General features: G+C 35.5%; 1 protein-coding gene across 1 annotated transcript in view; it reads left to right on the top strand.

Moving 5' to 3' along the window:
- Positions 1-13,160, top strand: part of ITGA1 (integrin subunit alpha 1) — a 165,929-nt gene that overhangs the window by 135,555 nt on the left and 17,214 nt on the right. The window contains exons 18-24 of the mRNA XM_045815312.2: positions 251-361; positions 2,103-2,312; positions 4,094-4,174; positions 5,453-5,529; positions 8,202-8,291; positions 9,634-9,736; positions 12,581-12,694. Of these exons, the coding sequence (XP_045671268.2) occupies positions 251-361; positions 2,103-2,312; positions 4,094-4,174; positions 5,453-5,529; positions 8,202-8,291; positions 9,634-9,736; positions 12,581-12,694 (786 nt within the window). The remainder of the gene's footprint in view (positions 1-250; positions 362-2,102; positions 2,313-4,093; positions 4,175-5,452; positions 5,530-8,201; positions 8,292-9,633; positions 9,737-12,580; positions 12,695-13,160) is intronic.

The raw sequence follows: 13,160 nt of genomic DNA, 5'->3' as shown, positions 1-13,160 counted from the left end.
CCCCGAGAAGCTGGAGGTGAATCAGCTGGTCATACTCTGAAGGCTTTGCTTTCAGCAGTGTCCCTTATCAAGGCAGAAGGCAGTCTCTCTCCAATGAAGCAAAAGCCTGATGAGATCATATGTCAGATCAGGTGCACAAGAATGTTCCAGTAAGCCTGACCCACAGGGGCAGAAGAAGGAAGCCATAACAAGGTCAGAACATCCAGTAATATGATACCAATGATAAAATACACTATGTTTTAACCTGCAGGACAAGCATGACTTTCGGGACTCCGTAAGGATAACTTTGGATTTTAATCTTACCGATCCAGAAAATGGGCCTGTTCTTGATGATTCCCTACCAAATTCAGTACATGAATATGTAAGTCAGATTTTTTTAAAATTCAGAATGCCTATATGTGAACATATTGGGGGGAGGGACCTGAAACACATAGACACACACAAACACACACACAACCCTAAATCAATTTTTTAAAAAATGAATGAGACTCTTCTAGACTTTTCTCAACTCTTCTACTTCCTGTTGTTGGAGGGAACTTATAAATAGCACCTACTTTTATCTCCCCTAAATTTAGGACCGATTGAAAGAAAGGCATGGGTTAGCCTACTAGAGCTCCCTTATTACTAAAGAACTCCGGGTTGCAGGCATGGCTTAGGCATATTGGGTGTCCTCCTACTGAACAAGGCTTAGACCACAGATAACCAAGTACATCATCAGCAGTGCTCATCAATCTCACACCTCTTTCAAGGGAGCCCACCTCATAAAACTTGCAGAATGGAGATATAGAGCAAGAATGTATGCTTCTCATGGGCACACTGCTCCTGCTTCCAAATTCACAAAGTCCAATGTCTCGCCCCTGAGAAAGAGTGAGTGAGCAAGTAGAAAGATGGGGTGGCACCAATGGAGGAGATATTAGGGATGGGGAATTAGTTTTCCCCATATCCATATCTTTCACTTTCCCTTTCCTCCTATCCCTTTCCTCCTCCCTATTGGGTGTCTTATATGTACCAGGCTTCAGGGTTTACAGTCTAACCTAGGAAACAGGTATTAGGTAGGAATTAAGGCATGTGGTCTGGAGGAGAACTTAATTGTTTGATGGGAACTTCTGCCTAGGTAGACAGAAGTTGTGACATTTAAATTGAGACTTGAAGCATAGGAGGATTTTCCATCCTATTCACAGGAGTGGAGGGAGCAGTGTTTTACACACAGACATATGTGTAAAGGTTCTAAGGCATAAAGGAACTACACCAAACCCTCTAATGTGGCTGAAGCTGAAGAGTAAGGGGGGAAGGTGATGTGGGATGAGGAGGGAGGCATATGCAGGAACCAGATCATTCTGGACTTTGTGCTACTGCACAGATATCTTGAAGAGCAATGGAATGCTATTGATTGCTTTAATGGGTTCAGTGATAGCACTGGATTTATATTTTTTTAAGGATTACTCCAGCTGCAATGTGGAGAATGATTGGAGGAACAGTGGTTGGAAAAAGATTGGGTGCAGGAGACCACTTAGGTGCATTAGTTCAGGGAGGAAATAAGGATGGCTAGACTACAGGCAATGGTGGACATGGAGAGTTGGGAGATACTTAGAAGAGAGGTAGAATGGACAGCTCTTATGAAAGTTTAGATAAGAGGATGGGTCTTAATGGGAAGACGAGTCAAGGAAAGCTCCTAGTTATGTGGCTTGACAATTTTGTACCTCTGAGCCCTATTACATTCCTAAGTATTTGATTCTTTTCAATAGAAAGTGTCATAATTGGGGTTGAGTGTTAAAGTGTTCTCTCATAAATTTAGATCTTCAAGTACTTGATTTTTTTTTTAAACTGTTCTACTCTGGCAGACTAAAGCCAGTGAAAAACATCTGTGAAAACTTGCATTCTTTAAAGGACTGGAAGAATTTATATACAGAAGTTTATTATTTTTCCCTATAAATTATAGGAATAAATCTAAAATTCCTTATGATTTCTTCAGTGGAATCTGTTCTCCTTATGGAGTTGCTTAACTTAGTTTGGCAATATGTCATTTCACTAAGCAGGTTAATAAGTAATTTTCAGTCATGCTTAACTAAATGTTGAAAAATGCTTTCCTGTGACCATTTCAGATTCCCTTTGCCAAAGATTGTGGAAACAAGGAAAAATGTATCTCGGACCTCACCCTGAAAGTATCCACCACAGAAGAGGGCCTGCTTATTGTCAGGTCCCACAACGATAAGTTCAATGTTAGTCTCAAAGTCAAAAATAAAAAGGACAGTGCCTATAACACCAGAACCATAGTGCACTATTCTCCAAATCTAATTTTTTCAGGAATTGAGGTAAACTTTTAATTTTATATTTGTTTATTCTTATAATAATCATTTATTCAGCCTACTTTTCCTGCCACTGAACTAATTGTTTTTATTGGGTTTAGAAGAATAGAGAACATTTTGTACAAATTATTAGTACTCACTAATGGTGAAAGTACCAAACTTTTTTAAAAAAAGTTTTGTTTTGATTCATGTCTTTAGAGATCTATGACTTTTCTTAGATTCAGTATGAGGAAAGGATCACTGATGTATCAAAATCATACATTTCATAGAGGCAATACATAGCTGAAATTGAGACAAAGTCAAAGAAAAATATAAGCCTAACAAAGTCAGGACAGTTAAACAGAGGTACAGAGAGAGTAATGCATGTATGGAATGAAAAAAATGTTTACGTAAAGAAAAATCAAGATACCATTTCTCATTTTCTATGTAAAATCCTTACGTTGGCAAGAGAGGTGTTAAATTACAATGTCTCATTGTCATAACAGAATTTTTTCTTTCTTGGCAATAACATATAGTTGCATAAGTTGCTATATCAGGAATTAGTACTTCCACATTTGAATTTTTCTTTTAATTCTGATCTCTGAGTGAATCCCCCTTATTTACACTTCTATCTATATATATATGAATTAGTAATGTGTATGATTCATATTAAAAACAATACCCTTATTAATTATAATATTAAAACTCAATTGTCTAGTGTCTGTAAATTCAAACTTTCACTGATACTTCTCTCTCTTTATTAGGATATCACTTAAGGACATGATGACTAACAGAGGCATAAAAATTGTCCTCCATTACTACCACATATTTTATATTCAGTAAAGAATGTTAATTATAAATCCAAATGTGCAAAGAGATGCTGGAAAAATATTACCACTGAATTTTTCTCTGGAAAGGGGACTATATTAAAAATCATTGCCAGTATCCTCTTCAACTAACTTCATGGCCTTGGTAGAGAGGGAGAACTACAGAAATCAACAATGCATCTCCTCTACTTCTATTAACAATTAAAACAGTAATAATAATGACAGTCTTTTCCTGAGTCATATTATGTTCCAGGCACTGTTCTAATCATTCCACTTACTCAATTCTCATTAAGTAAATAAGTATTTTTTGTACTACAGAGATTCTAAGATAAACCTTTCCTGTCACATTTTAACCTTGCTGTAACTGCATTTTACAGTTGATTAGTTTGCTTAACTGGCAGCATTTTTCCCTTCTTATTGGTACACAAAATAATGGTGAGTCTCCTATTCAGTGGCATTTTCAATTTGATGAAATAGAATATGACTAACTTCACTTGACAGAAAATCACGCTCAGAAAGTGAGGAGTCTTGACAAGGAGAAAGCTAATAGTGATGGACTCAGAATTTAATTCCTGGTAGTCTCACGTCAGAACCCGGGCTCTTACCCGGAGTAAGAGGAGTGACTCTTCTCATGACAACCACTCACTGTGGGCTTCCATGTGGCAGTCTAGTGTGTGTGGACTATTTTGTCCCGGCACCTAATCACCCTATGTGACACACACCATTACTATGTCCATTGTACAGTGGGACACCTAGACAAGATATGTGATGTGCTTTGTCCTTCAGTCTCCCTTAACTGTTTTCAGATTTTCTATGGGTGGTGAGACAGGTGATCCCAGAATGCTGTGACTGTCCCAACTAAATTGAGAGACAAATCTTAGCAAGGCAGAGTCCAAAGCACAGCTGGGAAAATTCTGGAAAACCAAGCTCAAGTATTTCACCTGTGTGTCTGCTCTAATTCTGTTTACTTTTTCTTCCAAGGCTATCCAAAAAGACAGCTGTGAATCCAATCATAATCTCACATGTAAAGTTGGATATCCTTTCCTGAGAAGAGGAGAAGAGGTAAGCAGATTTTAAAGCATACATGTGGCAATTGGATATGAAAAATACCATGCTCAAAGTTAAATATATAAATCCCTCTAACGGTATTTTAGCATGACGTAGATGAAGAAGGTTGAGCTTAAAATTTTGAGATATTGGAATCAAAGCCAATTATTGCATGATCAAACTCAAATGCTAAGACAAAATTAAAAATTTGTACTTGATAATTTATCTGATAGTAGTAGGCTTTTCTAGCCTGTAGACAAAGAAAATCTTTCAAGCAGATTGGTTTAGATCTTTGTATAGAAACTCTTTTTTCAAGAGCTTTAAATATCAAACTCTGTCCTGTCTGGCATTTAATCACAAAGGTAAAATTTTAGGTAGTTTCTATTAAGTGTGCATTTTGAGCCATCTATTTAGCTGGCCAAATTCCAAAACACCCTAGTTAGCACAAACCAAGATTAGTTTTCAGAATAGAAAATACAGCTTTATGAAGATTTACATGAGGAGTCTTGGACTAGAACTTTGCTGAGGACCTGTTTCTTCAAATAAGTAATCCAGTTTCTGGCCTGCCTGTCAGTGTTGAAGAGTCCTGAATTATATAGCTTATATGCTCTGGCATAGTTTTTAAAAATAAGTTGCTGTATCAGAGTGTTAGTATAACAAAAACATTTTCCAGTTTTTCTTAGGTATTATTTTAACTATGCAATTTTTAAACAAAACTTACTACATTATTGTTGTTGTTGTTGTTGCTATTATTATAGTTTACTATAAATAAGCCTTTTATTTTTTCATTTTGTTTTGATTCCTTTAAAGTCCAAAACGGTTTTATACTAACAAATTAATGGAACCAAGTAGGTTTTCCCCTATTTTATAATGAACATGTATAGATGGTTAGTGATACCTGAAGTTTACATATTAAGGAGGCTTTAATTATGACCATTCATAACTACGTTGTTTATGATTGTGATCTTGTAGACTGTGGTAATATAATATATAGAATGTACCTTCATGGTAATAGTTGATGTAGTATAAATTATTTTTATTAATATAATTCGAATAAAGTGTTTCAATATCAATATACAAAGCATATTATGTATTTACATTTAAAAGTATATGTATGTTATATCTTGTTCTATTTTTGAGATGTGATTAGGTTTTATTTTCTAAGGTCATATTGCTTAAAAAACTTTGCAATTTCAGTCTAGGTAATATCATTAATGTACTTAAACATTTTGATCAAAGTAAACATTTTACTTCTTTATCTGTTACTCAACTAAAAATATTTTTATTTCATAGGTTACTTTCAAAATATTATTTCAGTTTAACACATCTTATCTCATGGAAAATGTGATCATTCATTTAAGCGTAACAAGGTTAGTTGATATGCATGCATGAGTGTATGTGTATGTAAGTGTTTAAGTATATAATTTCATGTACTTAGAATATTTTGCTTTATAGACTCACTGGAACTTCTTACAGCTTTTATGAGATCAGCAAAAGTAGAAGGCAGTGAACCCCTTTACTTCACAAAAACATCCTTATGATTAACTAAAAATAAATTTTTATTTAATAGAATTAATGCACCTACAAGATTAAACCATTGATTCTATGAGCTGTAAAACATGTTGTAATCACACATCACTTATATCTGCCAAATTGCATTTAAATTTATGTAAAATTTTACAGGATTGCTAATTTAACTTTTACTGGCTGCCCATCAAGGTCAACTGAATCATTGGATGGACTTAAAGTTTTACAATGCCCTTTTGTAGTTTAATACATTTTATCCAAATCAGTCAGAGCTTCTGAAAGATATCATAGAATACCCAGACTAAAAATAACTAAAGGCTAATAAGGAAATTGAAATAGTGTCTTAACTTTCTTCTAAGTATAATCATCCCCTGACCCTTAAACTCCTTTAGATAAAACTCTATCTTTTGTTGCTTTATTCCCCAGTAGCTAGCGTAGTGCCTCACATCTAATAATCAATGAATAAATGTAGAATGAATGAATAAATGAGAAAATAAATTAATGGGTAAATGAATTCTGTATGCCCAATTTAGTCCAGCTCAACAAATATTTATTTGACATCTACTACAGAGAAGATATTGAATTAGTCACTATCGGGAATATAAAAATTAATAAGCACAGGAACTTCATGGAGTAAACATTACAGTAGGGGGCTAAGACTAATGTATAAATTATTATAATATAGGGTACAGCAAGGAAAATTCATTAGAGAAATGTAAACTGTGTATCAGAGACTTAATTGAGGTTGAAATTATATCTACTTGGCATTGAGAGCCCAAGAAAACTTTATCAAGGAGATTATAATTAAGAAGGACCTTAAAGGGTGGGTAGAAATTCATAAAGAGGTTAGTAAATAGAATTAGGTGGAGCATTTTAGGCAAAAAATACAGCTTGAGCAAAAAGTCAATGGTGGACCACTAGATCTACTGAGGGAATATCAGGTAATCCATGTTAGCTCAAACATAGAGAATGCATAAAGGAGTAACAGAAGATAAACAGGGGCTGTGCATCCTACCATGTTATGGTGAGTATTGAATGTCAGAATGAGGCGTGTTTTCTTAACTGAACAAACCATAAGGAGCCATAGAAGTTTTTGAGGGGTGAAGTTTATATACGGAGCTAGCTGTTTCTTAGGAAGATTAATTTGGCCACAGTGGGGAACAGGTAGGAGAAGAGGGGACGATCCATAGCAAAAGCCCAGTCATACAAATATCTATAACCCAAAGCAAGGCGCTGCTTTCACTGTCCTCTAGCTCACACCAAGCCACTTAGTACACTTGGGGACAGCAGAGTCATAAAAAGTTCCTCATTGCCCATTCTGTGAGACCAAATGCTAGGTGCTTGGTCACTTGGTGGAGAGGGCATGTGATAAAAATAATGAAAGCTAGCATTCATTAAGTATTTCCTACATCTAGGCACAACGTTAAGCACTTTACGTGTACTATAATCATTCATTTATTATTTATTTATTTATTTGTTTGTTTGTTTATTTATTTATTTATTTATTTATTTATTTATTTATTTATTTATATGACAGACAGAGACACAGTGAGAGAGGGAACACAAGCAGGGGGAGTGGGAGAGGGAGAAGCAGGCTCAGTCCCCTTGGGGCTCAATCCCAAGACCCTGGGATCATGACCTGAGCTGAAGGCAGACGCTTGATGACTGAACCACTCAGGTGCCCCTATTTATCAGTTAATGATAAATCCCCATTTTATAGATGAAGAAACCAAGGCAATGAGAAATTAAATAACTTGCCCAAAGAATGTTAATGTTCAAGAACAATCCCCTGCACACTGGCCCAGAGCCAGTGTTGGCAACTGTTACATCCCTCATGTGTGCTTTTTTTAACACGTGGGAGTGAGATATGCATATGCATGTATAAACATGCATGCATTTACATAATATATAATCAAAATGACAACTTAAATCAAGGGAATAAGTAAGTCTTTAACAAATAACATTAGCATCAAACAATAAGCATGGAAAGACTATTAAAACGGGAAGACCAAAGATTTTGTATTGACTTTCTGCCACATAAACCCAGTCATGTCTTCTTGTGAGGTCCTCATCTGTGAGGAATAAATAAGAATCACTATGTGATTTGTGTTAAAAACACAAATTCCTGGGTCCCAACTCAAAGCTACCTACTAAATCTGTATTTCAAGGAGCAAAGCCCAGTAATCTGTGTATTTAAGGATTGACTCAAGGTTACTTATCCATAATCCTCATAGAAGTTTGAGAAACATTGGACTAGATCAGCGTGGTTTTTCAAACCTAGCTGCAATTGAGAATCAACTTGGGAAATTTAATAATACCCATCTCCGACCTCCCTCCCCACCCTGATTGAAAAATAACCACAGCACCAAAACAAACAAAAAACATAAAAACAAGAATTCTGCTTTTTTATGCTTTTATTTAGTTGCCAAAATAAGCATCCCTTTCCAATGCTCAGAAATGTCTCTAAATAGCCAATAGTTTCATGATTTGTCTGAACATGGTATGTATTTTCTAGTGACAGCGAGGAACCTCCTGAAACCCTTTCTGACAATGAAGTAAACATTTCTATCCCAGTAAAATATGAAGTTGGACTTCAGTTTTACAGGTAGGAGGAAACTGCATCTTTATGTTGATATCTTACTACAAACTCAGTGGTTCTCAAAGTGAGGTCCCTGGCCAAGGACATCAGACGCACCTAGGAACTTAGGCAAATTCTTGGCCCCACCCCAGTCTACTGAATCAGAAACTCTAGGGCCCAGAAATCGGTGTTAAACAAGCCCTCCGGGTAATTTTCATGCACTCTAAAGTCTGAGACCCAGCATGCTAAATAATCTTAAATGTGAGATGCTAATGATCCTGGATTGCATTAGCACTCTAGTCTAAATTCTGAAGACCCAGAAGTACTTTACAAATGGCAGTGTTCTTAGAGGTCACCAGCATATTTCTTAGCCATCATTTCTTATTGTGAGGGGTCTGATCAGCCTGCCCATTCTGGACACACAAGATTAAATCATTTCTTATTGATGAGGGCTGTTTATTTCTTTCATTATTCATAAACTGTCCTTTCCCCTAAGAACTTCCAATCTATCCAAACACAAATCATATTGGCAACGTTTCCCAGTATAAATTCCCTTGCTTAAGCAAGACTCCAAGCTTTTGCTAAAAAAAAATATGTGCAATGTATATAAAAAGTATAAGAATCAGAGGCAAGTTTAGTCTAAAAGTCTTATCATTTTATTAATTTATTTTCTATAGCACTGGCTTTTTCTGGTAACAAACAACAAAAATGAGAGGATTATAGGATATACACATAGATTTTTGTGTATATTACTTAGCCTCCAAATTCTGTTTGCTATTTTCTATCTTGCTCTTATCCACTTCTCTTGGTACGATGACTTTTTCCAAGAATTTTTCATTTTATTAAAATCAAATTTTGGCAAACACCTATATATTTTTATTATACTTCATTCCACCAAGTTCATCCAAAGAATATAGAGAAGTTGTATGGGAAAGATTGAATTTTTAAGTTTAGCTGTAAATATAGGCCTTTAATGTGAAAAAGTTAACAATTTTTTAAAATCTATTTAAAATTCAGCATTACTAAAAACACTAAGTTTTAGCCTCATTATTCACAAAATGTAAATGATATTAGTGAATTAATGGAAACTTTTCACTTGGTAACAATGAAACTTTTATTTTAAAAATTGTACATATTTGGTATTTTAAGGCCAAATAAGCATCAGTGACTTATTGAGCTAAAATGTGTAATTTTTTCACCCTCCTCAAAGATATAATTGTAGGTTCCAGGGTAAAAGAATTTGCCTCTGATTTGAAATCTCTACAAATACTTTTTGTGGGATTACCTGGTATAAAGAAAAAAAAGAGTGAGGTCAAATAAAAGTTAAATTTCATTGTGTTTTGTTTTTCTTCTTCCAATTAATTCTAAGCTCTGCAAGCGAATACCATATTTCAATTGCAGCCAATGAGACTGTCCCTGAAGTGATTAATTCTACTGAGGACATTGGAGATGAAATTAGTATCTTCTACTTGGTAAGAAGCTACCTCTAAGTTAGTATTGTCAAGGAGTCATTTATAAGTTTATAAATTAAATGAAAGTATTAACAAACACATAGAAACTTGTTGATTCAACACTTAATCTCTATATTCCAGAATATTTTTTATAATTTCACTGTTTTGAAGTAATTTTATTTAAAGAATTACTGATAATTATACTTTGAAGCAATTTTAAAAACCTAAGTCTCTAATTTCCTCCTAACACATTCTTAGAATGACTTCCTAAAAAAATAAACTTAAAACCAAAGAAACACTACCTATAAGCCTTTAGACTTTATTTACATTATTTTTTCAGTATGAGTGAGCAAAGCACTTTTAAAAAAATAATTATGACTATTTCAGAAATTGATTACTTCAAATGTCTTGGTAATATTTTACTTTACTCAACAAATAAATTTGTATCTCATTCTGCTCATTGCTGCCTTCCATAGGTATCATACTATAACTTAAGTTCCTCCTACCACATCCTTAAGTTATGTTTTCTATTACGATATTTATTTTTCTCTTTGAATTCCTCATAATGAACTTTTCCTAACCATTATAGCAAACAATTATGGAGTTGAACCAGACTTTCATTTTAGGTAATGCCTACTTACAGACACAGACTCAAGTTAATATTACTCAAGTAAAAGAGGGTCCAGTTCAAATGATGGATTTAAATATATATTAAGAAGTATGATATAATGCAACAGTATTGTGGGTGAAAATGGTCTCAATCTCTTTGGGAATTGCCAACAGTGGAAAGGGAAGTTCTCTTACAAAGTGAAATAAATGTATGCTCTCAAGATTCATTCCATTGTTTTTATTTGTGCTCTTTGCTAAAATTTCTATGACAAGCTATACCCTGGAAATTAGCATAAATGCCAATCACCTTATTACTGAGATTAATTTTTGTAATTGCTGCTGCCAAATTCTTCTAGACCCATTTGCTTTTCCCAGATTAAAGAATTCAACAAAATGGAAGGAAAGATGGAAGGAAGGAGGGAAGGAAGGAAGGAAGGAAGGAAGGAAGGAAGGAAGGAAGGAAGGAAGGGAGGAAGGAAGGAAGGAATTTTGAATATTATAGCTCTTCATATGTTGTTACTAGGGTCCAAACTTGAAACGGGTACTCTCAAACTATTATAAATAATGTTGATATAAATAACATTGTTAAGAATATCCCTGACCATAATCTTTTGTATCTCGTTATTTTGTTGGGATAAAATCTAAAATTGGAGTAATAGTATTGAAAAAAAAAAGTGAACATTTTCTTAGGTGAGACCCAGTGAATGAATTTATTGCTAGAAATGTACTGTAGAAAATTATTGGTGATACAAAGATTTATTCTCAGAGATACTCTTTTTTTTTAGTTAGTTTGTTTATTTATTTTTAAGTAATCTCTACATCCAACATGTGGCTCAAACTCACGACCCCAAGATCAAGAGTCACATGCTGTTCTGACTGAGCCAGCCAGGCACCCCTGGGAGATACTGTTATCAGTGTCATTTATAGCAGTTTAAAAATTGAAACCTGGACACACTCTAAAAGTTTAACCACATGGGTATGTATATATATGTCCATATATACATATATGATGGGCAGGTAAGTTGTACACTAGTGTTACTAATGTAGTAGAACTGTAGAAAACTTACTTCCTGTTTATTTTCAATATCTTCCAATGTTTCTGTAAAGAACATTGTTTTTAATCAGAAAAACAAATGTTATTAACGGAAAACAGATGGAATTAGAGTGGGAGGCCATGGCAGGCAAGTTTAAGGCATATTACAAAAAGAAGGGGCAAGAGGCAAGGAGCATGATTAAGAGGCCAGGCACAGCTGGTTGGGAATTCCTAAAATTCCAGAATTAAGGGATGCATTCAGTTTCTGGCAACCACAGGGAATTGCTTCAGATCTGTGTAACTCCCAGTCCAGAAGGCTCAGTTAGATAGATCAATTGGATTTTCTGGCATCTGTAGATTAAGGAGCTTCCTACTCCCCTAAGAATTCAGACTAGGGAGGGTGTGAAGAAGGCATAGGTCCTGGAAATTTTGCTTGAGTGGAAGAAGGGAGGGCCATAGCACCTGGTTGCTCCAATTCAGTTGCACCTCTTCTACCTATGAGGACTTTTGAATGGTAAATTCAGCTTCCTGCTGAATTTCTTCCTGCCTGGCTTTCCTTCCCTATGAGCTATACTCACCCTTGGTGGCATGATGTAACATTAAGTGGGAATTGTGGTTTAGTGGATAAAAACAGATGGGCATTGAGAGGAGAATCAATGGGACTCTCATCCAACTAGATTATCAATCATTATTGACACAGTGCCCTAGCTGGAGATAGGATAGTGAAGGGAAGCAAATGGGTATCTGGTTTGCCTGTGCGGTGGTGGCAGATCCCATGGGGCTGGGCTGAGAAATGATTTCTGGGCTTAGGGAGTTATGGCAAGCTGGTTGAGGCAAACAAAATATGCTCACCTGTTCTGAGTGGATCAAGCAAATGTTCTCCCTCTTTCCCACCTCCAAAAAGACTAGTATGTCCAAAAACATGATGAGCATAAAGAAATTTCATTCTGATTTTCCTTAATCCCAGTCCTATCTTGGGAGTGGGAGGATGAAGGAACAGTATACACTGTAACCGATACATACGATCACTATTAAACATCCCTATTTTTTGCTTGTTTAATTATGCCAGTTCTCTATCCAGTGCCATAAACTGTCTGCATTCACTTTCAGATTCAAAATATTATACAACTTAATTCATCAATTAAGAACAGATGTCCTACCTAATACAGGAAGGATGCTGTTGGAAGAGGAAGAGAGGGTTACATTTTTTTTTTTTCCTATAGATTAGAAAGAGTGGACATTTTCCAATGCCGGAACTTAAACTGTCAGTTTCATTTCCCAACTTGACATCAGATGGTTATCCCGTGCTATACCCAAGTGGATGGTCATCTTCTAATGTAAGTCATGTTTGCCTTGGAATTACATCATAATTGTTATCTTTTTCAATTTGTATTTAAAGCCTTTTGTTCTGCAGGACACTTGCCATAAAGAGCTTTACCAAAGTGACCTGGAGAAGCATTTAGAAAATTTTAAATAATAGCAATAACTTCCACTAGCTACTTAGTAGATGTATTAGTTTCCTACAACTACTGTGGTAACAGTTTACCCCAACTGGGTGGCTAGAAACAACAGAAATGTATTCTTTCACAGTCCTGGAGGCCAGAGTCTACAATCAAGGTGTCAACACTGTTTGCTCCCACTGGAGGCTCACAGGGAGAATCTGTGCCATGCCTCTCTCCTAATTTCTTGGGGCTGCTGTCAACAGGTGGCATGCCTTAGCTTGAGGCAGCTAACTGCAGCCTGCCTCTGTCTTCACATGCCTGTCTTCTTTGTGTTTCTGTGTCTTTGCCTCTTCTGTTTCTT

This window comes from Ursus americanus, chromosome 15 (genome assembly GCF_024610735.1).
Source record: "Ursus americanus isolate L20-20 chromosome 15, mUrsAme1.1.p, whole genome shotgun sequence".
In the NCBI taxonomy this organism is placed as follows: domain Eukaryota; kingdom Metazoa; phylum Chordata; class Mammalia; order Carnivora; family Ursidae; genus Ursus; species Ursus americanus.
This window is presented reverse-complemented; position numbering and strand designations above follow the sequence as displayed.